Source organism: Schistocerca piceifrons, chromosome 7 (assembly GCF_021461385.2).
Source record: "Schistocerca piceifrons isolate TAMUIC-IGC-003096 chromosome 7, iqSchPice1.1, whole genome shotgun sequence".
NCBI classification, from domain to species: Eukaryota; Metazoa; Arthropoda; class Insecta; order Orthoptera; family Acrididae; genus Schistocerca; species Schistocerca piceifrons.
The window spans coordinates 272,736,593-272,763,987 of NC_060144.1; the positions used below are offsets into that span (position 1 = coordinate 272,736,593).

The following is a 27,395-nucleotide window of genomic DNA, read 5'->3' on the forward strand; positions in this document are numbered from 1 at the left end:
TAATAGGCGCTTTTCATGCATGGTTGTTTACATCTTTGGGCGGGTTTAGTGACATCTCTCAACAGTCATAGGGACAGTGTCCGTGATACAATATCCACAGCAGCGTCTATCTTCAGGAGTTCTGGGAACTGGGGTGATGCAAAACTTTTTTTGATGTGTGTATAAGTAACATCTAGCTGCAACACCTTTGTCATAAAAACAATACTGTGAAATTATCGTGTTAAATTAAACCTCAAAATGCAGCAATGGCAAAGAAGTAACATCATTGCAATTGATCGTTGTGAAGCTTTTAGCTACACAGAACATTAAAACTGTAACGTCGTATATGCTGGATTAGGATCGGCGTTGTACAACTACCTGCATAGCGAACCTAACAAGTATAGAACTTGTCTTATTAATCTTAGCAATTTGCTCTTATTCTGAAACATACATTGCTCAAGTATGAGGTGGGATGGATAATCGAAGTATCAGACTGCACCTTAAATAAGTAATTCATGCTTGAACACTGCATATTATTATCTGCATATATTGTTTCCAAACCAGTTTGTCAACTCTGAGACGATCTCCACATCTCAACGTCTTAAAGCTGAAAATACTCAGCTTTCAATCTTGAACACAGCACTTTATAGCACTCAGCATATGACTCATATGGTAACCTCAGCTGTATGGGTCGTCCAAGCAAACAGTTGTTTCTTGGACGCAGTGTTATTGAGTACTTCGAGTGCTGTGTCCATCGTATTGATCAGTTATGTGTTAACGTCGGCTGTACACTTGTTGTCCACGCAAATAGTCATTTCTTGGACGCAGTGTTATTAAGTGCTGTTCAAGATTACAAGCTGAGTATTTTCAACTTTAAGATCTTGAGATGTGGTGTTTTTGTTTCAGAATTGACCAGTTGGTTTGGAGACAGTATATACAGATACTAATATACAGTATTCATGTATGAATGTTGTTATTTCATTAATTTCATCAAGGTGCATTCTGATGCTTTAATTAGCCATCCCACCTCATACTTGAGCGATGTATGCTTCAGAAAAACAGCAGAATTGCTAAGATTAGAAACACAAGATTTTCACTTGTTAAGTTCGCTATGCAGGTAGTTGGACAACGCCGAACCTAACCCGGCATGTATGACGTAGAAATTTTAGTGTTCTGTATAGCTAAAGGTTTCTCAGCCATCAATTGCAATGATTTTGCTTCTTTTTCATTACAGCCTAACGAGGTTTAAGTTAATATAATAATTTCACAGTTTTGTTTCCTACAACAAAGATTTTGCGGTTAGATGTTACTTATTTTCCGTTTCTCATAATTAATAGCAAATTTATTCCATACTTGTTATATTTGATGATGGTTAATTGAAACTAGTCATGTAAACTTTCTGTAATTCACTACGACTATACCTTGGCTACTGTAGTGAAGTCAAATAAATTTGGAAAGACATTTAGTCGCGCTCTTTAACAGAGTCATGTCTAATTACAAATCGGTGTAGTTATTTCACTTATGTTGTTGTATCTACATTTACGGCAATTTGTAACCTATGGAACGCTGCACGAATCAGGTTGATACTGATCGTAGAAAAGTAGTAAACAATAATTACTGCGACATACATCACGTGTGGTGAACGCCGAATTTTTACATTTACATGTGCATCATATTTCAGTGTGTTTATCGCAAAAAAAAAAAAAAAGATTTGCATTGATAAACGGTTCTCGGTCATCACATAATTTAGCGGCGTACCATGCATATCGAAGCATATCAACGAATGTTGATACAGACGGCTGTTGGTTTACTACAGATAAAATTTTTATGCCTTCTCCAGAAGCTATCTCTCTATTCCGCTCGTTGATGTACGCACAATTTTGTAGTCGTTTTATAAAGTACAAAATAACAGTCTCGAGGCGTCACCTGAGGAGGGAATTCTTTAACACTGCACGTGAAAAAAGAAAAGCCGTAGTCTGCTTCGATACAGGGGCCTCGCGCATATGAAACTTACCTCTTATTTTGTCAGCTGTGGACTGCTTATACATTTGCGACCATACAAAACAGGCCAACAATTTTCAAATTCGATTTTCTCGGAAACGGTTGAGAGTTGCGACTTCCTGTCACGTAAGTTGAAGTGCTAGTCACACCCTGTCAACATCAATCAAATCGGTAAATCAAAGTTAGTACGGTCCCCATGTTGGCAGTATTGAGTGAAGACTTTTATACACGTACTTCAGCCCGCTGCAAACCGCTCCAGAATTCTCCCGGAAAACAAGATGAGACTAATTACAGTGCACGTAGAGGAGTTACGCAGTTATTCTTGTCGCGCTCCTTATGTGATTGGAGCGGAAAGAAAGCCTAATGGGTGGTACAATGGACGAACAACAGTAACACCCTAATCATGAACAACATGTTCAAACAGTGGCGCCCGAATGATTCTGAACTTACATCTACATCACTACTCTGCAAATCACCCTTAAGTGCTTGACAGAGAATTCATAAAATCACTTTCAGACTAGTTATGCACTATTCCACTCTCTAATAGCATGTGAAAAAATGAACACATAAATCTTTCCGTGCGAGCTCTGATTTCCCTTATTTTATCAAGATAATCGTATATCTCTTTGTGCATGGGAGCGAACAATATATTTTCGCATTCGAAGGAGAAAGTTGATGATCGAAATTTCGTGGAAAGGTCTCGGCGCAACGAGACGATTATCACCCCAACTCGCTTATCATATCCGTGACACACTCTCCCCTGTTTCGCTGTAATACGTAATACAAAGCGAACTGCCTGTCTTAGAACTCTTTTAGTACCCTCCGCCAGTTTTATCTGGAAAAAAACCCATACCACGCAGCAATACCGCATAAGAGGACTGTCAATCGTAGTGTAAGCAGTCTCTTCAGTAGAATCGTTACATCTTGGAAGTATTCTGGCAAACACGGTCAGTAGTTCGTCTCTCCACAACATTTTCCTTGTGATGGTTCCAGTTTAAGTTCTTCGTAGATATTTAGTTGAATCGACGATCTTTAAATTTGTATGATTTATCGTCAAAACAAAATTCACCGGTTTTGTTTGTGCTCTTGTGGAGAACTTAACATATTTTATTGTTCATGGTCAATAGCTACTTTTCGATTATGCAGATATCTTTGGTAATCCGTATTGATTTTTTGTCGAGTTTACTAGACGGCAAACGACATCGTCGTCTGGAAACAATCAAAGAGAACTGCTTGTATTGTCTCCTAAATCGTTTATATGGATTAAGAACAGGAGAGGACCTACAACACTTCCTTAGGAAACCCTAGATATCAGTTCTTTCATTCGATGACACCCCGTCAATTACAAGGAACTGTCATCTTTCTGATAGGAAATCATCAATCTAGTCGCACAGCTGAGACGATGCTCCATAGTTACGCGATTTGATTGGAAGACTATTGTGAGGATGATGCAGTCCCATATTCCTTGACAGAGCGTAGGGGAACGATACGGGAGACCCGCACCGCCGTATTAGGCAAGGTCCTGGTGGAGGTGGTTTGCCATTGCCTTCCTCCAACCATAACGGGGATGAATGATGAAAATGAAGACAACACAACAACACCCAGTCATCACGAGGCAAGTGAAAATCCCTGACCCCTCCGGGAATCGAACCCGGGGACCCCGTGCTCAGGAAGCGAGAATGCTACCGCGAGACCATGAGTTGCGGACATCGTGAGGATAGAAGACGAGAGATGTTTTGACACCGACCCTCAAAAAAATGGTTCAAATGGCTCTGAGCACTATGGGACTTAACATCTGAGGTCATCAGTCCCTAGAACTTAGAACTACTTAAACCTAAGTAACCTAAGGACATCACATACACCCATGCCCGAGGCAGGATTCGAACCTGCGACCGTAGCAGTCACGCGGTTCCGGACTGACGCGCCTAGAACCGCACGGCCACCGCGGCCGGCTACCGACCCTCACAATCGTCTTCTATTGTGAGGATAGAAGACGATTGTCAAAACCCCTCTGGAGATCTAGAAATATAGAATCAACTTAAGACACCCTGTCGACAGCAGTCATTACTTAGTTTGAATGAAGAGCCAGTTGTTAGTTGGTTAGTTTAATATTCCTCGGATCGTTTGCACGATAAATCGTAGTGACATGGAACGAGTCATTTTACATTCTCGTCGCATATGAATTTGTAAATACAACTACATGCTGAATATTTATAAGTTTCTTTTTCTTTCTTTTCTTTTAATATACAGATGTGTGTTATTAATGCCTACCCACCGTCTTTTACGCATTACAATAACATAAATTGTTGTGTGGAATAGAAGGTAATATCAAGGAGAATCTCTTTCAGTTTGATTTCAACTTTTACCTTTGCTGTCTATCAGACATTTTACATCTCTGGATAAGTGATCAAAAATTTTAGTTGCAGCATTGTGCACTCCTTTTTGAGCTGAAGACAACCTTAAACTTGCGTAATGAGCGTAATTTTTACTTCTGGTATTATAACTATGTACATCATTGTTCCTTTTGAACTGCAGCGGATTATTTATAACAAAATTCGTGAAGAATGAATATACTGTGAAGCATTAGTCAGAATGCCCAACTCGTTAAACAGATGTGTACAAGGTGATCGTGGGTGAGTACTAAATATTATTCTTAGAGCACTATTACTTATTTGTCGCCGGCCAGAGTGGCCGAGCGGTTCTAGGCTCTATAGTCTGGAACCGCGCGACCACTACAGTCGCAGGTTCGAATCCTGCCTCGGGCATGGACGTGTATCATGTCCTTAGGTTAGTTAGGTTTAAGTAGTTCTAAGTTCTAGGGGACTGATGACCTCACAAGTTAAGTCCCATAGCGTTCAGAGCCATTTGAACCATTTTTTGAGCTTATTTGACTCTCCCAAGACTTGCAATGATTCTAAGTGCAAATGTGGCAGAAGTTAGTTGTTTTAGGGCTTTCAAAATGTGTTTTTTTCCAGTTTAAATTTTCCTAATGGACTTCTAAGAATTTAGAAGTTTCAACGCTATTTATTATTTCCTCACTATGTGTGTCATGTATCTATGGTGTAGTACCCATAGGTGCGCAGAACTGAATACGCCGTGTCTTTTCAAACATTGAAGATGAGACCATTCGCATAAAACCAGTCTATGATACTTTAAGAATATTGTTTACCATTTCTTCTGTTTCCGTATGTATGCTTGAGTGATTTCAATACTAATGCGATCTCCAAAAAGAACTAATTCTGTTTATTATATATTAGATGGAAGATCGTTTACTCGTACATATATGAGGAACAAGAGTGGACCAAAGATTGAGCCTTGGGGACCCCTATATGTGATTTCTTTCCAGTCAGTCACCGGACTACGTTGGATGTATAACCAAGTACAACTTTTTGCATTCTTTTGGTTAGATATGACATTATCCATTGTTTGGTTTTACCATCAGTTCCACAAAACTTCAATTTTATAGGAGAAATGATTCAAACACACAAGTGCCTTAACTAGGTAGCACAAAATACCAACTGGAGTTATTTTATTACTTAATTCTCGTAAAATTTGGTGAGGGAACATGTAAATGGCATTCGCAGTAGAGGTCTCATGCTGGCATGTAGCTCATAACACGATCTGGAAATTTATGTGATTGATTTTACTGATGTGGTAAGCTCTCGATTTTAGGGACCTTTATGTACAAATAGTTGCCGACACATTTCATGTGGAGGTGCTAGATCGCTTTACAATCTGACTGGTTGCTAATGTGAAGTTTGTTTCTTTTCCTTCTTCAGAAGGGTTAGAATCCGTTAGCACCATGGTTAAGATTGATTGAAACTCACCATTTATTGCAACTGGTTGGTAGTCTTATTCAACTGATATTCTGTAGCCGTTGCTGAGTGCAGCCATGTTAAAAAAATGATTTGCTGAGGATATTATTGTCGCTCAGGTGAGATACTATTCTAGAATACATCATCTTCTGCAAAATTTTGGCAAAAGATGTCAGCAGTAAAACAGGTAGGTAGATGTTGACATCTCTCCTATCGCTTTTCTTAAAAAGGAGTTTCACAGTTACATGGTTTTTTTTTATTTATTTACTTATTTTTTTTAGGAATGTTCCAAAATCTTACTGCAAATTGATATAATTGATTTGGGTCTATGATTCAGCGAATCCCATTTCTTTCCTTTCTCGTGTATTTGTGTGATTTGTGCAACTTTTCCAGTCATTAAGAACGGATCTTCCGACTAGCAATCTCTTTTAGATGATTACAAAAACAAAAAAAGGAAAAAAAAGATTTCATCAGCACACTTCGAAAGTAATGAGCCCTGTCCGTATTACGCTCTCCATGGAAACCATGCTCTGGCTGTAATAAATGAAATAAATGAAGTAAATGAATAAAATCCATCTTTTAAAAGACAACCAAGCAGCAGAGATCAGCCAGCGAATTGGTCTCACCTGGAGGGCATATGGGAAACTTGGTTACATTCGCTGTAAGCAGACTATCTCTGTAAATCGGAAGATTTATAAAATATGCATCCTGGCAGTAAAAACATGCAGGTTGGAAAGGACACTAGAAGCAGCGCAAATCGACTGCGGATCTAAGGGCAATAGAGACAGCAATGCTTGGAGTTAATCTGACAAGGAATCCCTTGAGTTAGAGGTTGCAGAAGGCCAATGATGTTTACGGCATTCGATGCCCCACGTATTGTGTACCATGCAACCACAATATTGGCTTCTATTGGCAACTGGGGATGGGACACGAGGTACGCAATGGTGAGCACAACATGATGCTACGGAGCGTAGTTGAACTGTTTAGTCGGTGAGTAACAACAGTGTTACCGTGTTAGTGGTGTTGATAAAAAGCAGAGCTATCTGCAACAGTTGCTGAAGTTGATATTTCGTGAGAAAGGAACCCAAGGTATTTCGCAGAGTGAGAAAGAAGTGGCAGATGAAGTAGTACCGTTTCTGCAAGATGAGTCAGTGGAATGTGTAGTGTCGGAGAAGCTCGACTGTGTGAACGATGTACAGTACATAAGGAGTGCAAGTGATACTGAAATGGGTGTCGAGCCACGTAATTCAGCAACCATGTCGGATAGGGAGCCACAAATCCCGTCTCCAGGGGAGCATAGTAAACGACAATCGTTATCCAAGGAGCGGGTACTGGACATGATTATGTAAATCGAAGATAGTGGTGACGAATAAGGTGAAAACTAAATGGGTAAAGGAAACCATGGAAGACCTCAAAAATCTAACATCTCCAGAGAAGAAATATCAAACAGAGGAAAATAAAGAGAAAAAATCAACAAACAGAAATTCGAAGAAACACCAAAAGAGAAGAAATCAGGAAAGAAGTGGACAGAAGAGAGGAAGAAGAAACACAGTGAATTTATGAAAGGTTTTTGGGAAGAGAAAAGAAAGAGACAGAAAAAAGTGCCATGAATTTGAAATGTACCAATTTATGTACCATATTGTCATTGTGAATATTGGTTGTGTTTTAACACTCTCCTTAATGGGGAATTAACGATAATAATAATAATAATAAATCGAAGATCATCAGCATCATAATAAAAAAACAATTACGAACACATTTCGAGTAAGTCCGCAACAATACGACCGTTTAGTGCATAAGGAAAACTACGGATATTCACGGGAAGACAAGGAGCACTTGTTACAAAAACTGGTGTTTGCGTTTTTCAAGGACGTTCGATGCAATTTAGAGGATGTATATGACAGTGATATATTACGTTATGCACATCACATTGTGCGTGGCATAGATTACAGTGATTCCAAGGGAAGCAGTGGATGGCTGCATAAATTTAAATAGTGTTACTGAATTGGACGACGTAGGATAACGAAATTTCAAACAAAGCGTCAACTTCACGATGCACAGCAAACTGCGGAATCGGCCTGAAAATCTGTAGAAGAGTTCAGTAAGGAAATTGTGTTGAACTCCGACCAGTCGGTATTTGAAGAGGAAATGCATAAGAAAGGAATCCTGGAATTTAGAGATACCAAGAGAGTTATATCAAATAAAATTTTTAGCTGGATTGAGAATTTCTTTGTAGGAGGGACGCAGCATACTATCCTGCATGGAGAGTCATCACAAAACGCAGAACTAAACGCAGGCATGCTCCAGGAAACTGTGTTAGGACTGTTGGCATGGATATTAATGACCTGACAGACAATATTTATGGTAACCTCAAACTTTTTGCAGTTGATGGAGTTATCTACTCAAAGTACAATTTGACAACAGATGCATAAATATCAAATAATAATTTGACTCCTTCTGAAAAGTTTATGACATTGCATTTCATATCATCTGGAACCACTGGCTAAATTCGCCCTCTGGATGTTTCTTTTTTCCCTGCATATAAAACATTATCGCACTACCTGCAGCTACGCCTTAAACGATACTGTTTCACAATAAGCTCTACGACAGACTGTTTCGCATTCGGTTGCATGCCATCATATTCCATCAGTTCTCATCGCCCCGCTGCACTAATATGAGTCTATATGCATTTCATAAGAGTGGATACATAACAAAACTTCCAGCACTATTTGTATCTCCCAAGGAGTTCACCTTCGATCTTGATGGTGCGAACTTGTCTGATCACTGTGGCGCAACACTTTTGATTCGGTGTTCATGGTGCAAGTTAATGGTTTCTTCTGAACATTTCTTGAATACAGAAGAAGTAGATTTTGTGAAGTGTAATACGTACCCCCCATATAAGGTTGATCTCTGCACTTCCCAGACTTCATTTTGTGTCGCCCTCTTGATGCACATGGCGAGTCATTAGCAGCTAATATTTTTCCTGTCGTAATTGTTAAGACAACACTTCCAAGTGAGCTTTACTAAAGATTGAACTTGCAACCTCGCACTCATGGGTCTCTTTGTGAGAGAGAGGATCAAGAAAGAAGAGATAAGGAGAAGACTTCGTCTTACAGCTAATGAGACAGAAGTAGCGTTAGACAGGACACTTGCCAAGGAACAACTTCAAATGGACGAAAACACTGATGCAGTAAAAGATGAATATCGCATCCTTTGGCGAGATAGAGAAACGACAACGAACGACATGAGGGAAAATACGAGATTGAGATTCCCAGCAAGGACAGGTAAGTAAATCTATGGAAGAAGCCTATGTCCAGTTGTGGGTATCTAAAGGCTGAGGAAGAACAAGACTCAGAAAGAAACCTGATTGGTGCACAGAGTGGTTATAATTAAACTTCCTATACTTGAGTCAGTTTAGGCGGAAAACTATTTACCCTACGGATACGCAACTCTATAGGAATGGTGTTCAGAATTTGCGCTGCAGTATTTGCGCTGTTAGGAGTGCTGGTGTTACGACTTGCCGTTTGGTGCCGGTTCTGGTGCGGTGACGTAGGGTCGAAGCGCAAGCATCGTTCTTCATTACAATTGCAGACAGTCAACACGCGACTGGACAAGGTGAGCAGAGCTTTGCTTGTGAAGTTGTTTAATCAAAACAGCAGCTGCTGCTCTTCGCGCGTATCGGCGCACTGAAGGAATCTGGAGAGATCCTCTTTCCCCACTGGGGTGGAAGAACATGATTCGGAAGTTGGAATTAACTGGCGATTTGGGAATCGCTCCTGCGAGAAGTCGACGGCCAATTGCGCCACAAGTTTTTGTTACAGTTGCCATGGCTGAAATGCTGGACGTAATGCGCAGCCTTCAAGCAGCGTACAAGGTGTGTCACGACAGGTGAACACTCCATGGACCATCATTCGAAAAGCAATGCGAACAATTTGTGAAACTGTGTCTTTATTGCGGTTCCAGACTGTTGTGGGTGCAGATGGTCGTCACGATGCGCAACGTTTGTAACACACAACATGGTGCGTAATAGAGATGGGCAAAGATGTTCATTCTTGGGAACTGACTCATTGGTGATCGCTCTTTTTTGGGAACCGTTCATTTTTACTCGTCCACCGTTCATTGTGCTTGGTATATGGTTCTTGTGAAAAATTGAAAATTAGTAGCATTGGTGACTGAAGATGGAAGGTGCCAAGAGGGAGCACTTGCCTCTCCCCTGGAATACAAAGATTTCATTCATAACAGAACTCTCACACACTTGTAATTTTAGTGATTCTATAAAACATCTCGTTTAGGCAATTGCAGCGTTATGTGGCTGATCACAGTGAAACAATATAAGGTGGCGCACGATAAACCGGCCCCGAGTAAAGACTGCTCACCAATTACACACGATTTGTTGACCGCTACGAGCAGAATAGATAAACATGTAATAATTAGGCAGTGAAGAAATAACAAGTAAGCTAATGCAAACAACTTCGAAACAATAGATGACGATTGGTAAGCGACAATCAGCAGTCTAGTACTCTGGGCCGATTTTTCGTTCGCCACCCTGTACCACTGACATAATATTGTAGGAGTCATGTTCTCTTTGCCAAATGTGACTCCATACACTCGATTACGATGCGCGGGCTTCATTCGGTTGTAAGCCGGTCTGCCTTCCATAACAATGAACATGCTCTTTTACTTTGGATCAAAAAAAGACGGAAAATGGCCACTCGTGAGTGTCGTGCCGACGTCCTTTGCATGTGTAATAACAAAAAATCTTGTCTTTTTACAACTATTTCTTCTACTGTTTATCGAAATAGTGAAATAAGCTGATACGCCGTTTTGTTACCTAAAAATATGTATTCATGAAACACGACGTAATTTTTATGTAATTTACGTAATTATAAAATACATTTTAACTACCGGTGGTGGACGCTGAATAGAATACGAAAAGAACCAGAAGTTCAGAATTCAAAAAAGGTTTGAGACAGATCTAGAATGGGCGTGAGAAGCTAACGAAACGAACAACTCTATACTGAACTAACTATGAGCAGTTGGCAGTGGAACTACGACGAGTGGCCGCGCGAAGGACGAGTCCAGCCGAGCGAGACCGAGACAGACGGGAACGAGACCGAGACAGACGGGAACGAGACCGAACGTTTCCCGTTCCCGGGAACTACAAGTAGAAAGCCGCGACCGAAGTGAACTATGGAAGACTGTTCCTTAGAATTCGTTCCTCGCTCGTTCCGTTCATCTTGGTGAACCGCTACTTTGGACCCGTTAGTTCGCGAACGATCCATCTCTAGTACGTAATTAACAAATGCTACCCAGAAACTCCCCGACATGTTAAAACTGTGTGCCTTAGCGAGACTCGAACTCGAGTCCTTTGCCTTCTAATCTCCCCAAGCACGATTCACCACCCGTTCTCACAACTTTGGTTCCACCATTTCGAGTCTCGGTCTGGCACACATTTTTGCTCTGCCAGGAAGTTTCGTATCGGCGCACACTTCGCTGCAGAGTGAAAATTTCATTCTCGGAACGTTAACCTCTAATGTGGGAATTAAAGTGTGTTTCTTTCAATGATTTGTTCGTAATTTCTCTCCCGCATGTCCTTAAAAATGTTTCCACACAGTTTCATTCTCCTATGATCACTGGTTTTTTCGTGGGGACCCACTCAAGAAGCGTCTAAAGGAATACAGAGAGCAGTCGAGCAGTGCCGAACTTATTACGGTTTGTATTTTCATTCAACCGCGATGGCGTTCCCAACTGCCTCAATAGCCCTGTCAATAAAAACGCTATTGGAAATTTTCTTCCGCGAGGTTCGTGACGTTATGTGCGAACTCAGCCTCTTTTTAAGTGCGCCGTGGAATGTTTGGAAGTTCGCTTCCTGGGCGCGGCGTGCCCACCTGTGGCTTCGGCTGCGTGCCGCAGACTGGTAGCTCAGCAGCCATCGCCGGCGGTTGCGCCAGGCTGCGCTGCCCCTTCCAGTTTCCAGTCTGCGCTGGGAAAGTGGCGGCCGTGACGTCACAGCCCACCTGGTCTCGCCAGCGCCAGTCGCGACCGAGCCGCTGCCGTGTGCGGCCATGACACGCACTCCCTGACGTCCCGCGCACGTTTCACTGCTGACTGCTGCTACAACGACGTCCTGCGGAACACTTGTGCGTCGCCGGTGCTTTCTGTTCTCCGAGACAAAGACACGTGTTTAGTTGCTGGAGGCGCCATGGCTAGCGTGTCGTCCGCTGTGCTTCGTTTCGCCGCGGCAGTGCTGCTGAACGCCTGCTTCATAAAGGTAAGGCGGCGACGGCAAAGTAGTGGGTTTTTCTCGTGCTGGACAGACCACTGCTTTGCACTATACAGATGAAGCGTCAGCTGTGTGCCGACTACGATCGCAGCTGCTCTGCCGCGAGCCCACGTTGGGTTGTATCCCCACACTCCCAGTCTCACAGAAAGGACGCCAATGGCAGTTTCAACACGAATGTGTGCTCTCCCTAGCACTAACGACGTAATTTATATTACGACGTGATGCCAGTGTAGTATTCATGGTTTTATTACCTGACGATAACGACTTTATATCTCGCCTAACATGATGCTGTGAGTACTTTTATGATCATGATGACAGTCAGATGACTGAAACTGGTTGTATAAATATTTTACCAGCAGCTCTGGGCGGTAATATGACATTTTTCAAATATGTAAGATCTCTGGGGCACCGCCTCACGAAAATATATTGGGCGAGTTTGTCATCTGCATTTATGCCAGTCCAAGATGCTGTTAAAAACAAATCTATAGTCACTGTAATCAACGCAAAACACAATCTGATTCATCTTTGTTTCTGTTTTGATACTATTATGAATGATTTAAAGTGTCTCTAACTTACTTACATTGCGAAAGATCGCTCTCTGAAGTTAACATTACCAAGGATATTTTTTTTTTTGGTGTAGTAGGCGTAAACCCTTTAACTGTATTTATAGTCCTTATTTATTTTGCAATCAATTGCTTTTTGACGTGCTGCCACGGGCAGACCATAGCAGGATAGAAGATTCAGCACAGCTACAGACTTTTTTGTATCATAAATGAGATGCATAACGATGACTGCCCAGTTTCCACGTATGGTATTGTAGAGGCCTGAAATAGTGCAATGTAACATCGAAATCGATTTGCAAATAAAATAAGATCTAGAAATACAGCTACAGGAGCAATCCCTGCTACATAAAGATATAGCAGCAGCTGTAGTCCCGTGGTCTATTGTAATATGGTGTAAGGAGATAAGAATTTCTTGTACGCTTTGTACAACATATCCTTCAGAGAAAGGGGAATGTGAATGAGTGCGATTTTCTGTGAACTTCAGTACCCGCGATTAGCCGCATAATATAAGCTACTCTCTATAACGTTGTTTATCTTCACGAGATTAACTAATCAAGGATGCCCCTCATGTATTTCCAGCAGTGAAGTTTATTCACGTTAATTTCCTATTTTTTCGATGCAATTTCTCTTCTTTGTTTCTTTCGTTGCCTTTCAGGGGATAACAATGTCACACTTTCCCGAAGGTGTGACGTCTCAAACATATCACTTTCGAAAATTCTTCGCTAAACACACACAGATGCATCTCTTGCCTCGGTTTATGCTTAGCACATATCACTATGGAGTAAAATACAGGGTGAGTAAGAAGGATAGGTACACGCTTTGAATGATTCTAAACAAAAAACTTCATATGGACATACACCCTGTTCCGAATGGTTTCCGAGACAGAACATATTTCATATCACTTTTGTACGTTTTTCTTGAATGACTCGAAAACCGCACCCTCCAGCGCAAACGTGTCGCAGTACACAATTAAACTACGTTAAATTTCCTTCAAAATAGCTTATATTTCTCGCGCGATGCGCGTACTCTGTAGCTTAGGTAGATTTTAGAGGTCAGTTTGAGAGAGTTTCCCGACTTGATGCACCACAAGCCTCCTGTATCAAATTTTTCGCCTTAGCTTCTTCTACACTACTGTGGTACCTTGTAAACAATGACAATATTTGAATAAAGCAGAAAATAAATAACAATGCATATATTTGTTCTATCTATCAAACAATTTAAAATAGGGCATATGTCCGACTGTTTTTTTTTCTTTTTTTCGTTCAGACACTAATAATATAAGCCCTCGAAGCGTGTACTTCCTTCCAGACTCATCCTATATAACCTATGTATATGGATCCAACCATGTACCTTCGCTTTCCCTTTAATTTCTTGGTCCATTTGGGACTTTCCCACCTTCAGGGCCCTATACAACACATGGTATATTTCTCTTTTCTGCTCTAAAGTGATTGTAACGTTAGTGTCAACTTATCACAATGGTGACCTGTTATTTCGGTGGAGTACCCTGCCATTTAATAAGAGTCTTACCTTGTGATGAGGTGTGTCATATTAACTATGAATTGCCTGCTCGCGTCTTATAAAGCAAAAATACTAAATAATGTTTATCTGAGGCACTACGCTTTATGACTGATTGTATGGAAAAGAAACATACGTAAGCAGTCAGTTTTTCGTCTATGTAAGCAGTTTGGGCGAGGTGTTTCAGTTTCCTTCCCATATCGCTGTTGTTATGTCAGCGACATCCACCACGCTAACTTGTTCATCCATCTTAACATCGTTCTATCAGACGTATATATAGCAGCCAACGTATATTACGACCTTCCGGCTTTTCACACTGGAGTACTCGTGTGCCTGGTTCGAATTGTCGCTATCCTTCCGGGAACTGCAGCGATTCACACCTCGCGTGACAGGAATGTGAATGAGCGCATGGTTCTGTGAACTTCTGACTAATGCCCGTCGCAGACAACGCAATAGTTGCTCTCTAGAATAGTCGTCTCTTCCTAGGCGCAGGTATCAAATGTTTTCTTTCCCTTAATTCAATTTGTTTCGATGAGAAAATATTAATATTGCGATTTATTTATTAGGGAAGGTTGCTTAAGGTTTTACGTCATTTTATCGTCGAGTACTATTACCGCCTCGGCTCATGGTGATACGCTACAACCAACGTTCTCTACATAAATTTTACTGTAACGGTGCCACTTTGGTGGATCAGACTAGCGAAAAGAAAAACGGACAAGTGCAAGTAAGACTCACGCTCGAGTGTTTCATACAAACTGAATTATGTACATAGACAGCTCATCTATAGGTTTTGACGCATGAGTTCGCGAGCATCAAAATATTTGACATGTGGCCGTATCTTAGAGTGCACTTAGTTAGAAAGTTAAAATTTTTGCACGATCAAGGGACCGTAAATTTCAACTTTATAACTATGCGTTCCTGAGAAAAAAAAATCTTAACAGACTCGCAACAACGTGATCGTATAGGAAAAGCGTTCCATTTTTTATCGATCGAGCCACGGAAAATTTGGCTTTAGGAATTTGAGAATTTATTGTCACTAGCTGTGCTTTTAATCTCTACAATACTATTCGCAAGTACCAGATGGTACCGTGTCTAGGATTACAAGGTAACCTGTGTCCCTTACTCGAATTCCCTGAGCGAATGAGTATACAGGTAGGAGCGGTCTATAACAGGTCGCAGCTAGCAAAACATGGCGGTGTTCAAGATCTGCTTCGGACTCATGAGTGATCGACTTGTTACTATTACCGTTTTCAATTTTAATAGCCGTCATTATAACTATTATGATTGCAACAGAGGAACGGTATTGCCAGACAAAAATTCTTTCCGAGTTTTAGTACCCAATACGCAATGTAGATTATGCGAGGAAAAAAAATTAGTTGTCATCTGTGCTCCGATCAGTTCTGTTTCACAAGAGTTCCTCGAATCGACGTTCGCCATGGGACGCTGGTGGAGTTCTATATATGACGCAATAATGTGCAAGTTTCGGTTGAATTTCGGTTCACTGTTGCTTTGCCCGTGGCAAAAGTTGTGAATGTCTTCCATCACTGGCTTTTCAATTTAGGAATAAGCCCTTCCCTCTCTCCTCCTAGCTTACGTTTCTGAATCATTGCACAGTATAATGAAGCGCTCTTGTGATGTGTCATCTGGAGTGATGGGCCTTACTGACTCATCGTAGATGGGACTCATTGCGGTGCTGAGGTATGTCGCATACAGCACTAGCTGAGAAATCGCACCATCCTTTTCGTATCAGTTCTGTAATACACCCATACAAATTTTACTTGGAATGACTTCGATCGCGAAAGCTTGAGCACGAACGACTCATGGTTGACTACCATACCACCCAGCAACAAGGGGCTTTGAAACAGCTGAATAACATGTTCGTTTTGTGCTCTGCTATTTTTTGCTGAAACTTACTTTGATATTTTCCATTGTCCATGAAAAATGTATGATTTAATGTTTCAGATTTCATGTTAGCTAATAGTACCTGCCCTTCGATTGAATAAAACATTTTGTAGGTAAAATAGTACTATCTCCAGTAGCACTTCGTCGTGTTCAGACAAACTTTACACTCAAGGAGAACCGGTACAGATTTACCTCTAGTTGATGTCTTCACTTTGCTTTCTTTTCATACATTGCCGTCCGTGGTGAACACACACCGTATGAAGAGCAATATTACCGTCTTTTTTAATGTCCATAATCATAAATCGTGGTGAGTTCAGTGTAATTGTTGTCTTCAAATAATAGTGTCAATTCTGTTCGTCTCATTGGGTATTTATTTCAGTTACCTTCTGTGGTATACTGTAGCAGTTCTTTGTACATATTGTCCAAGTTTCATCGAACTCTGTTACTTAGCAGTGACACATCATGCGAAATATACTTTCGTATGTATTTTTGCACACCAGTATGTAAAAGGCAGTTCCCTGGTTTTTAGTCCAGAAGGGCAAATGCGCTGAAGAGCCAGAGAAACTGGTATAGGCATACGTATTCAAATACAGAGATATGTAAAAAGGCAGAATACGGCGCTACGGTCTGCAACGCCTATATAAGACAACAAGTGTCTGGCGCAGTTGCTAGATCGGTTACTGCTGATACACTAACAGGTGATCAAAATTTAAGTGAGTTTGAAAGTGGTGTTCTGGTCGGCGCACGAGCGATGGGACACAGCATCTCCGAGGTAGCGATGAAGTGGGGATTTTCCCTTGCGACGATTTCAAGAGTGCACCGTGATTATCAGGAATCCTGTAAAACATCAAATCTCCGACATCGCTGCGGCCGGGAAAAGATCCTCGAAGTACGGGATCAACGACGACTGAAGAGAATCGTTTAACGTGACAGAAGTGCAACCCTTCCGCATATTGCCGCAGATTACAATGCGGGACCACCAACAAGTGTCAGCGTGCGAACCATCATCGATATGGTCTTTCGGAGCCGAAAGCCCATTCGTGTACCTTGATTGCACTACACAAAGCTTTACGCCTTGCCTGGACCCGTCTGCACCGACAGTGGATTGTTGATGACTGGAAACATGTTGCCTGGTCGGACGAGTCTCGTTTCAAATTGTATCGAGCGGATTTACGTGCACAGGTATGGAGACAACCTCATGAATCCATGCGCCCTGCATGTCAGCAGGGGACTGTTCAAGCTGGTGGAGGATCTGTAATGGTGCTACGCTTGTGCGGTTGGAGTGATACGGGGTCCCTGATACGTCTAGATACGGATCTGACCGGTGACACGTACGTAAGCATCCTATCTGATCACCTACATCCATTCGAGTCCATTGAGCATTGCAATTCCAGCAGGACAATGCGACACCCCACACGTTTAGAATTGCTACAGAATGGCTCCAGGAACACTCTTCTGAGTTTAAACACTACCGCTGGCCACCAAACTCCCTAGACATGAACGTTATTGAGCATATTCGGCATGCTTTGCAACGTGCTGTTCAGAAGAGATCTCCACCCTGTGGTATTCTGACGGATTTATGGACAGCGCTGCAGAACTTATGGCATCAGTTCCCTCGAGCACTACTCCAGGCATTAGTCAAGTCCACGCCACGTCGCGTTGCGGCACTTCTGTGTGTTCGCGGGGGCCCTACACGATATTAAGCTTCTGTAACAGTTTATTTGGCTCTTCGGTGTAGAACAGCCAACGGACGTATGTAGAAAAGCGAAAATATTAAAACTCATTAATACACCTGAATCAGTTAGGCAAAGGTGTCGTTATGAAACGAAATATATCTCAGTTACGAAATGTAAGTGATAGTTATTTTTTATCCACAAGACAAGCCGTATTAGTCTTCCGTTTCACTTCACGAGACCGTCGGGAGAAACTGACGATATTGTCTCCTTATTGTGTCGGTATAGAACGCTTTTCTCCTGAATGAAGTAGCGCTGTTTTGCTACAGAAAACACTTTCGCCCCAAACGCGACGTCCGTGTCAAGGTGCGCTGCCAGATCGCTTGCGTAACGCGGCAGTGTCGAAGGAAGGACGCACTGCTGTAGGTCCCGCGCAAGTCTGCTACACGGTAGTACTACAGACAATATAGCGCAGTGCTGTGCTGGAGTGCAACGCTATACATCAAAGTAGCATGCGCTCTAAAAGGAGCTTCGAATGTGTACACTGCTATCAGATTGCAACTACTGTGACTTCTTTCAGGGATCCCACCTATTGGTCCCGTATCAGCAGTGGAGATGGACAAATTTTTGTGCGTGATTATACACAGTATTTAAGGAAGAACAAGACGTAAACCAATATTTTTGAAAATTGCAAAAGTATGAAGGGGTCGTCTTAATTAAATAACCTCCGAATGAACACACAATTCGCAAACGGGATGGCACTGTGGTATGCTATTTAGTGTACTATATATATCATCCCATGCCAGACTTGTAGATACAGACCTCAACTTAACCTGTAGGCAGATTACAGGAATCAAAAATTAACAAACACCGCCTCAAACACAATTTTGTATTACCGGCGACCAGTTCCAATCTGCTCTGCAGATCATCTTCCGGTACAATTTATAACAGAAAGTAAGGCAGCAACATTAAAAAGTTGCAAAAGTGTGGCCGGCCGGTGTGGCCGAGCGGTTTTAGGCGCTTCAGTCGGCAACCGAGCGACCGCCACGGTCGCAGGTTCGGATCCTGCCTCGGGCATGGATGTGTGTGATGTCCTTAGGTTCGTTAGGTTTAAGTAGTTCTAAGTTCTAGGTGACTGATGACCACAGATGTTAAGTCCCATAGTGCTCAGAGCCATTTTTTTTTTGCAAAAGTGTGCTATTACAAACCACCATCAAACTGAAGATAATTGCCATTTATTGTTTCATCTCAGTTGCACATGTTTAATTAGATTATGATGTTTCGATAATTGGGGATCATCTTCAGATCTAAGTAGTTGCGTCAACAATGGATCAAAGAAGTACTGTCAAATCTATTTTGGACAAAGTTTTTTTTCTTTTTTTCTCACTAGTCACATGAATAGACAAATGGCAAGAAATATTGTGAATTTTAAAATTTTCCCGGCGAATTGACTGTTCAAACAAATTTCGGGCTTGCAGCCGGTCGTCGTTCAATACTTCGCACGATATTTCAACTGGGCACCTGCCAGTCATCTTCATGTGAGCCGTCGCAGACTGGCGAAACCGTCTTTTTTTTTTTTTTTCTTCTTTATTGTGATTTCATTCCCCTGCCCCATATGGGCAGGGGAGGGCTGTCAGCTGCACAATCCGCCGCTCTTCAGCCGAGTGACACGACAACTAAAACAAGAATAAAATAATACATACATAAGGAGATAAAAAAGGGGAACATAAAACAGAGTAAGGGGAGAAAATGGAGGTAAAAAGACATGGACATGTAGACGTTCATGGGGGACAGTTAAAAAAGTCACCAGAAAGTTAAAAAACACAGTTGGCGATTCTTAAAACACAGAGAAGACACTGGATGCTCATGCACAGGTTAAAAGTTGGCCACAGTATTAAAAACACTCCAAAACAACACCCGTAAAAACCCACTTGGAGCACACACGACAAAGAATAGAACTACCAGGTGGGACCTGCCGAGGGAAAGGTCAGAGAGGATGGAAAAGGAGGGGAGAGCATGGGGCAGCTGGGGAAGCGGCGGGATGAAGAGAGGAGGGGTAACCGTGGGTTCACGAAGAGGCAGGACACACATGGGGCGGGAGAGGAAAAGGGAAGACAGGGCAGGAGGGAGCGCAGAGAAACTGAAAGAAGGCACAAGAGATGGAGGGGGAGTAGGAGGGGAAATCCGCTCAGAAGGAGGGAGGGGGAGGAGAGGGAGCCCTGAGGAGGAGGCAGGAAGAGGGGGTTAGAGTTGGTAGGAAGGGTAGATGTCAGGGCGAAGCTCATCATCCGGGAGGGGTAGATGGTGGAAGTTGTGTTGGGAAAGGAGATGGAGGGTGTGGAGATAGAGAGAGGGAGGGACACAACGGTAAAGGCGCGGCAACTGGTTGGGAGTGGAGAGGAAGGGAGACACCAGGGGGTGAGGGGGATCAAGGCGGCGGACAATATATAGTGTTCGGATGTGTTCAAGGAAAAGGAGAAGGTGGGGGAACGGGATGAGGTCATAGAGGATGCGCGTGGGGGATGGAAGGCGGATGCGGAAGGCGAGGCAGAGTGCATGGCGTTTGAGGATTTGGAGGGCTTTATAGAACCGGGGAGGGGCGGAAATCCAAGCGATGCTGGCATAACAAAGGATGGGGTGGATCATGGATTTGTAGGTGTGAAGAATGGTGGAAGGATGCAGACCCCACGTCCGGCCGGACAGGAGTTTCAGGAGGCGGAGGCGGTTGTGAGCTTTGCTTTGGATGGTAAGGAGATGGGGAGTCCAGGTGAGGTGGCGGTCGAGTGTGAGGCCAAGGTATTTGAGGATAGGAGTGAGGTGGATAGGACGGACATAAATGATCAGGTAGAAATCATGGAGGCGGAAGGAGCGGGTGGTGCGGCCTATGATGATCGCCTGGGTCTTGGAGGGATTAACACGGAGGAACCACTGGTTGCACCAAGCAGTGAATTGGTCAAGGTGGGTTTGGAGGGTACGTTAGGACCGTTGAAGGGTAGGATAAAGGGCTAGGAAGGCGGTGTCATCAGCGAACTGGAGAAGATGAACAGGAGGGGGAGGTTTGGGCATATCAGCAGTGTACAGGAGATAGAGGAGAGGGGAAAGGACAGAACCTTGGGGCACGCCGGCAGAGAGGTAGAAAGTACGGGAGTTGAAATTGTGGATAGTCACATAGGAGGGACGATGGGAGAGGAAGGAAGCAACGAGACGGACGAAGTTGATGGGGAGAGCATAGGTCTGGAGTTTGAAAAGGAGCCCGGGATGCCAGACACAGTAATAGGCGTTCTGGAGATCAAGGGAAACAAAGATAGCAGAGCGACGGGAGTTAAGTTGGAGGGAAAGAAGATTGGTAAGATTAAGGAGCTGGTCGTCGGCAGAGAAGGAAGGCCGGAAGCCACATTGGGTAAGGGGAAGGAGGCGGTGCTGGTTAAGGTGGCGGTGGATACGGCGAGAGAGGATGGCCTCAAAGACCTTACTGAACACGGAGGTGAGGCAGATGGGACGATAGGAAGAGGTAGCAGAGGGGGGTTTGTTAGGCTTAGGGAACAGCAGGACATGGGAAGTCTTCCACAGGTCAGGGTAAAATCCAGTGGAGAGGAGGACACTGTACAGGGTAGCAAGGACAGACAGGAAGGATGGAGGGGATTCCTTGAGGTGACGGTAGGTGACGCCATGATGACCAGGGGCAGTGTTGCGTTTGGAGCGGAGGACGAGTGTGATGTCTTGCGTGGTGATGGGAGTGTTGATGTCTGAGGGGGGTAACCGATCCAAGTACTGGAAGCTAGGGGCGAGCGGGGGCTGGAAGCTAGGGGCGAGCGGGGGGACACAGGTGTCAGTGCGGTCAAGGATGGTGGGGAAGAGGGAGTAATCAAAATGGGGATCGTCAGGAATGGAGAAGACCTCGGATAGGTGGGAAGCAAAATGGTTAGCCTTACTGAGGTTATCAGGAAAGGGTCGATCGTCATGGAGGATGGGGTAATGTGGGGTGGGGCGAAAACGTCCTCCGTTCCGCAGTATATAGCGTACTGTAACTATTCTGCGCATGCGTCGAAAACTTGATAGTTGGACCACACTGCCCGCCGGCAGAGCCCTCGCTGGTGGAATAGCGGAACACAGTCGCCCTCTGCGTTACAGTTTGCCACGGCCGTCGACGCACTCTGTCGTCTTCGATTTGAGCAAATCGTGGAGATGATGGGATTCCATGCAAGCCGCTGTCACGGTTTAACAGATTTTCCGCCAGTCGTATTTCTACTGATTCTTTAATAATGGAGTCCCAGAAAGACGTTGCTGTGGACAAAATCATTTTTTTCTCATACTCCATTGAATGTCCAGTAGAAATACAATGTTCAGCAATAGCGGACTTGCTTGGCTGCAAAAGGCGGGTGTAACGTTGATGTTCAGTGCAGCGTTCTTTCACGGTGCGTGTGGTTTGACCTATGTAAGCCATACCACATTGGCACGGTATCTTGTAAATTCCGGCCTTTCGTAGTAACAGATTGTCCTTAACTGATCCCACAAGGTCTGCAATCTTCGATGGTGGGCGGAAAACCACTTTTACCTGAAATTTTCGGAGGATTCTTGCTATTTTAAAGGAAGTGTTGCCAACGAAAGGAAGAAAAGCTAAAGATTGTTCCGGCATGTTCTCCTCTTTATTCACTTCCTGCTTCTTAGTTTTAACTGTTAGTGCCCTGTTAATCTGCCGGATGGAATACCCATTTTCGCTGAACACTGTCTTTAGATGGGCGAGTTCTTGAGGTAAGCTATCCAGATCTGAGACAGTATGAGCTCTATGAACAAGTGTTCTAAGCAATCTCATGGTTTGCGATGGGTGATGGCAACTCGATGCTTGCTGGTACAAATCAGTATGAGTGGGTTTCCGGTAAACTAAATGCCCTAGAGAACCATCATTCTTCCTTCGAACCAGGACATCCAAGAAAGGCAAACAACCATCTTTCTCTATTTCCATGGTGAACCAGATGTTGCTATGAATGGAGTTGAGGTGACGTAGAAACTCCATTAATTTATCTTCTCCATGAGGCCACACTATGAAAGTGTCATCCACATACCGCCAAAAAACTGTTGGCCTCAGGGCAGCTGATACAAGCGCTCTCTCTTCAAAATCCTCCATAAAAAGGTTGGCCACCAAAGGAGACAGGGGGCTACCCATGGCGACACCGTCAGTCTGTTCAAAATATTCTTGATTAAACATAAAATAAGTCGAGGAAAGAGCTGCACTGAACATCAACGTTACACCCGCCTTTTGCAGCCAAGCAAGTCCGCTATTGCTGAACATTGTATTTCTACTGGACATTCAATGGAGTATGAGAAAAAAATGATTTTGTCCACAGCAACGTCTTCCTGGGACTCCATTATTACAGAATCAGCAGAAATACGACTGGCGGAAAATCTGTTAAACCGTGACAGCGGCTTGCATGGAATCCCATCATCTCCACGATTTGCTCAAATCGAAGACGACAGAGTGCGTCGACGGCCGTGGCAAACAGCAACGCAGAGGGCGACTGAGTTCCGCTATTCCACCAGCGAGGGCGCTGCCGGCGGGCAGTGTGGTTCAACTATCAAGTTTTCGACGCATGCGCGGAATAGTTACAGTACGCTATATATTGCGGAACGGAGGACGTTTTCGCCAGTTTGCGACGGCTCACCTGAAGATGACTGGCAGGTGCCCAGTTGAAATGTCGTGCGAGGTATTGAACGACGACCGGCTGCAAGCCCGAAATTTGTTTGAACAGGCAAGAAATATTCTCTGTGGTAATACCGGATGCTCTCAAGTTTTCCCGCGGCGGGGATACGTCACCAAGCTTCCTGCAAGGCCGGCTCATGCTTAGCCACGAGCTGAACTTGACATTCGTGTTGTTGCCTTGCGTATCGTCTGTTGCATTCAGCGCAGGGCATGCCGACAACAGTCCGTCTGTTTAGTTAGATGACCATTTGTCTTAACTACTAAGCCACCTCTCGTTTGTACTAGCTTTCTGACACTGCGATTCAACGACGGCGGATTTTCCTCGTTTCTCGACCTTTCTCGGTGCTGACATAATATCTAAGACCAAGTATGTAATCACCTCATCGTCTGTAGGACCTGAAGCCACTATTCTCTCTTCATTTAAAAAGTTGCTTCGAAACAAAGATAGTTCCATCAGAGATTTAAAAGAAACTAAAGCGCCTTATGGATATGAACCATAAGTAAACAGACAAACACCGACATAAAAATCCTCAAAAGCAGCAACCGCCTTCCACATAATCTTATAACCCAAGTAAAATATCATACACAAAAAGCCGCAGTAGAAGGAACAGAAACAATAAATAATTATACAGACCTATGCAAAGGAACGCACAAAAAACAAAAGAAAATTTTAATAAGTACCGTTTACATAGGGACATGACAGCGTGCAAACAAAATCTAAGTACAGACAAACTACATACACCCTTCTCACAGCACTCACCGACCTGCAAATTCTATCACAAGTAATATCTCTTCACAACATTTTCGAAAGCTGTTGACGCAGCAAACCATAGATGAAAAGTTAGTAACAAATCAATGTTGACAGCTGAACGTGACAAATATTTGTAGTAATAAAACATTAAAACATTGAGAAGATAAACAGTAGTTTCTTTTTTGGGATAGCATTTCGGGACATGTATATGATATATCATTGAGAAATCCTGAGGAATTACAGATGACACACTATAGCAAAATATCAACTGCACTACAGACGACAGACAGCTACAAAATAAGTATGTTATCATCATAATCATCATCATCGTCATCATCAGTCATTTCCATCACTAAATGATGATGCCTGTCTAAGTACTAAGCTCAGGTGTCTGCAACTTCTTTTTACAATATTAAAGGTCCAGGACGAAATTCAAGCAGTTGACTCCAGCGATCTTCCCTTCTGTATGATAATCGTCGTTTTGAACTCTCTCTGTCTCTCAGACTCCATTCGAGCACCGCCTTTGTCCATTGCTCATCATTTATTGTGGCAACATGGCCGGCTCATTGGCGTTTGATAGCGGATTTTCTCTCCAGGATATCCTTGACATCAGTAATTGATCTTACTTCTTCCCTTTTTTTATCTTTCCTTGTAAACCCCAACATAAACCTTTCCGTGTCTCGCTGTGTAGTTCTAAGTATCCATCTTGTATATTCATGAAGTGTTCAGGTTTCACAGCCGTAAATCAAAACAGGTACTGTCGTGAAAGCGTTAGCTGCGCAAAAGGCAAAGGTGGCCTGTATCATTTGTACGAAACTTCTACTGTTTTTGCTGGTGTCAGCGGACCAACTCAGGAGTTTTCAATTCACACAGGAATAAATAAGGTGGTCCCGTCTATCCCAAACTGATATGTACTGACAGAAATGGCAGTGTCAAAACTGAAGTGAGAAGAAATCGGAATTAGAATCTATGATGTCTCTATGCTCGTCATCAAATATGTGGAGTCCAGGAAGCCTGCTTACTCGGTTCGCTAGACATACAATCCAAACAAGTCGTATTAATGAGTTTTATTACAAAAGCAAATATACAATATTTAACTGTGCAATTACACTGATGTGTCGCAAGCAAAGGGCGACGTACGAAATATTAAATCTTCTTCAGTATAAACAATTCCAAGTCCGTGCCACATAGAGTGGACAAGCGAAGTAACTAGCATTGACCTTCTGTCCAAGTCGCTATTCTTGAAGCCGCTATTCTACTGGGGCGTCGCCAGTCGGTCGCGGCGCTTTAAGTCGTCTTCGCGTAGGGGCCGCTGCTGTAGCGTTGTCGCCTTGGAGAGGGGTCGCTCAGAGTGCTATTGGCTTACGTCTTCTCACAGCTGTCTCTTCTCTATCGTTCACGACTGGCCTGCCGGCGCTTGACTTTACGCCGTAACAGAATCAACGGGAAGAGACTTAAGAACCATAGATTTGCAGATGATATTGAACTACTGGCAAATGACTTTGAAGAACTACAGACGTTCGTATCGGATCTCGTCTTGGAACGTCAGGTTGCGGGACAGAACATAAGCCTTTCTAATTCAAAAGTTACGTCTAATAAATAGAGCACGATAGGAAACGTAGGACTCAATGTAAGAGAATACATCATATTGGTCAGCTTTTAGATGTGATGGGAGAGATAAGATTGGAAATGTTTCCAACACATCAAACTAGGCTGGCAAGCTTTTGAAAGACTTTCAGTTATCTTCAGGTCAAGCACGGCGGTAAAACTGAAAAAAAAATATTTTGATTAGTATTGAATATTAAGGTATATATTTTGTCAACAATGTTATACTGTGATCCCAAAACTGTATGAAGACCTGTTGTTACACAAGACTTTTACCTGTTATTAGAGAGAAAATAAAATGAACTCACTGATGATGGTGAAACTTGACCGAAACATGGGAAGACAATTATGTATACTCTAGGCAGAGCCCTGTTTCCGCAATTATGTATTGGAAATGAAACACGGACAGAAAGCGAGCCTCAATCCCAAGGAACCTAAGACTTCTTGATAAAGAAGCCATAATGAATCTAAAATGAGCGTAACAAAAGCAATGGTAAAAGCATTTCATGATATCGAAAATAGAATTTTGTCAATCGATCTGATCAAAATACTGAGAAGTTTTGGTCTTACGTAAAGACAATAGAAGACCCGTAATACCATCCGTCAAGCATCACAAAGTGATTTTCGGAGATTGGAGGTACAATTCCTTTACCCCGAACAATTTTCCTCCCTATACCTTAAAAACACAGACTTTTGTCAACACCTGGTCCAGCTGACCACAAGATAACTTTGCCTTTCAGCAGGATATCTGCTTCGTCATAACTATGTGTGGCCAGTAACACACGGTCAAACCCACCGCTTTAGAAGTCCCGTCTTTGACGTTGGTGGGGACTTCAAATCTGCTATTGCTGTGTGCCCTCTAGATGAAGGACTGATAGACATGTCTGCTAATTATGAGTGAAGAAAATAAGTGATACATAAAAATAAAGATGACCGATTTGAAAGAGTGGGTGGACTGTTCGTTCTAGAACCTTAACGGTAAAAATATTAAGCTTCCTCCACTGCTTCGATGATTTGTGTTTCCATCTCACAGGGGTTCAGAGTTCCGGAAAATGCGTTTCCGCTATTCCGATAAACACCAAAAAGTATAGATCTATAGTGACTGTGACGCATGCACGCCAGTATTTTACAGCCATGATATTCAGACGACAGAAGATGCTTAGCTATCCTAAAAACGAAGTACTTTAAGTTACTTCTGTTCACACTTCTACTCTTAATTGGTTATTATTGCTTTTCCCTCTTGAGCTTACTGCAATTTAGTTAAAGAGAATTACACCAGACGCATTTCGATTTTTATAAATAAAAGCGAACCGCGTCTGTTGTAGTTCTCTTTAATTAAGTTGCAGTAAGCTCATGACGGAAAACCAATAATAACTGATTTCAACAGCTACTACAGAAGATGGCCCTGCAAACAAACGTACTAATTGTTTTGTAATACAATTGGATGTTCCTTTGGTTTTCCGAATGAGTTTCATGAATTCTTTTGTATACGTCAACAAATTTGTAGAAGAATGGGATTCTAAAAGAACCAATACGATGGACTTAGGAATGAATAAATTTATCAAATATTTTATTTGCGCTTGATCAGGTTCTCCTAAACATACAGTGAG

General features: G+C 42.8%; 1 protein-coding gene across 1 annotated transcript in view; it reads left to right on the forward strand.

Moving 5' to 3' along the window:
- The first annotated feature begins 11,813 nt into the window (after positions 1 to 11,813).
- The window catches only part of LOC124805201, a 503,287-nt gene continuing 487,705 nt past the window's right edge, over positions 11,814 to 27,395 (forward strand). Inside the window, exon 1 of the mRNA XM_047265697.1 lies at positions 11,814 to 12,066. Within this exon, the coding sequence (XP_047121653.1) occupies positions 11,998 to 12,066 (69 nt within the window). The 5' untranslated portion in view covers positions 11,814 to 11,997. The remainder of the gene's footprint in view (positions 12,067 to 27,395) is intronic.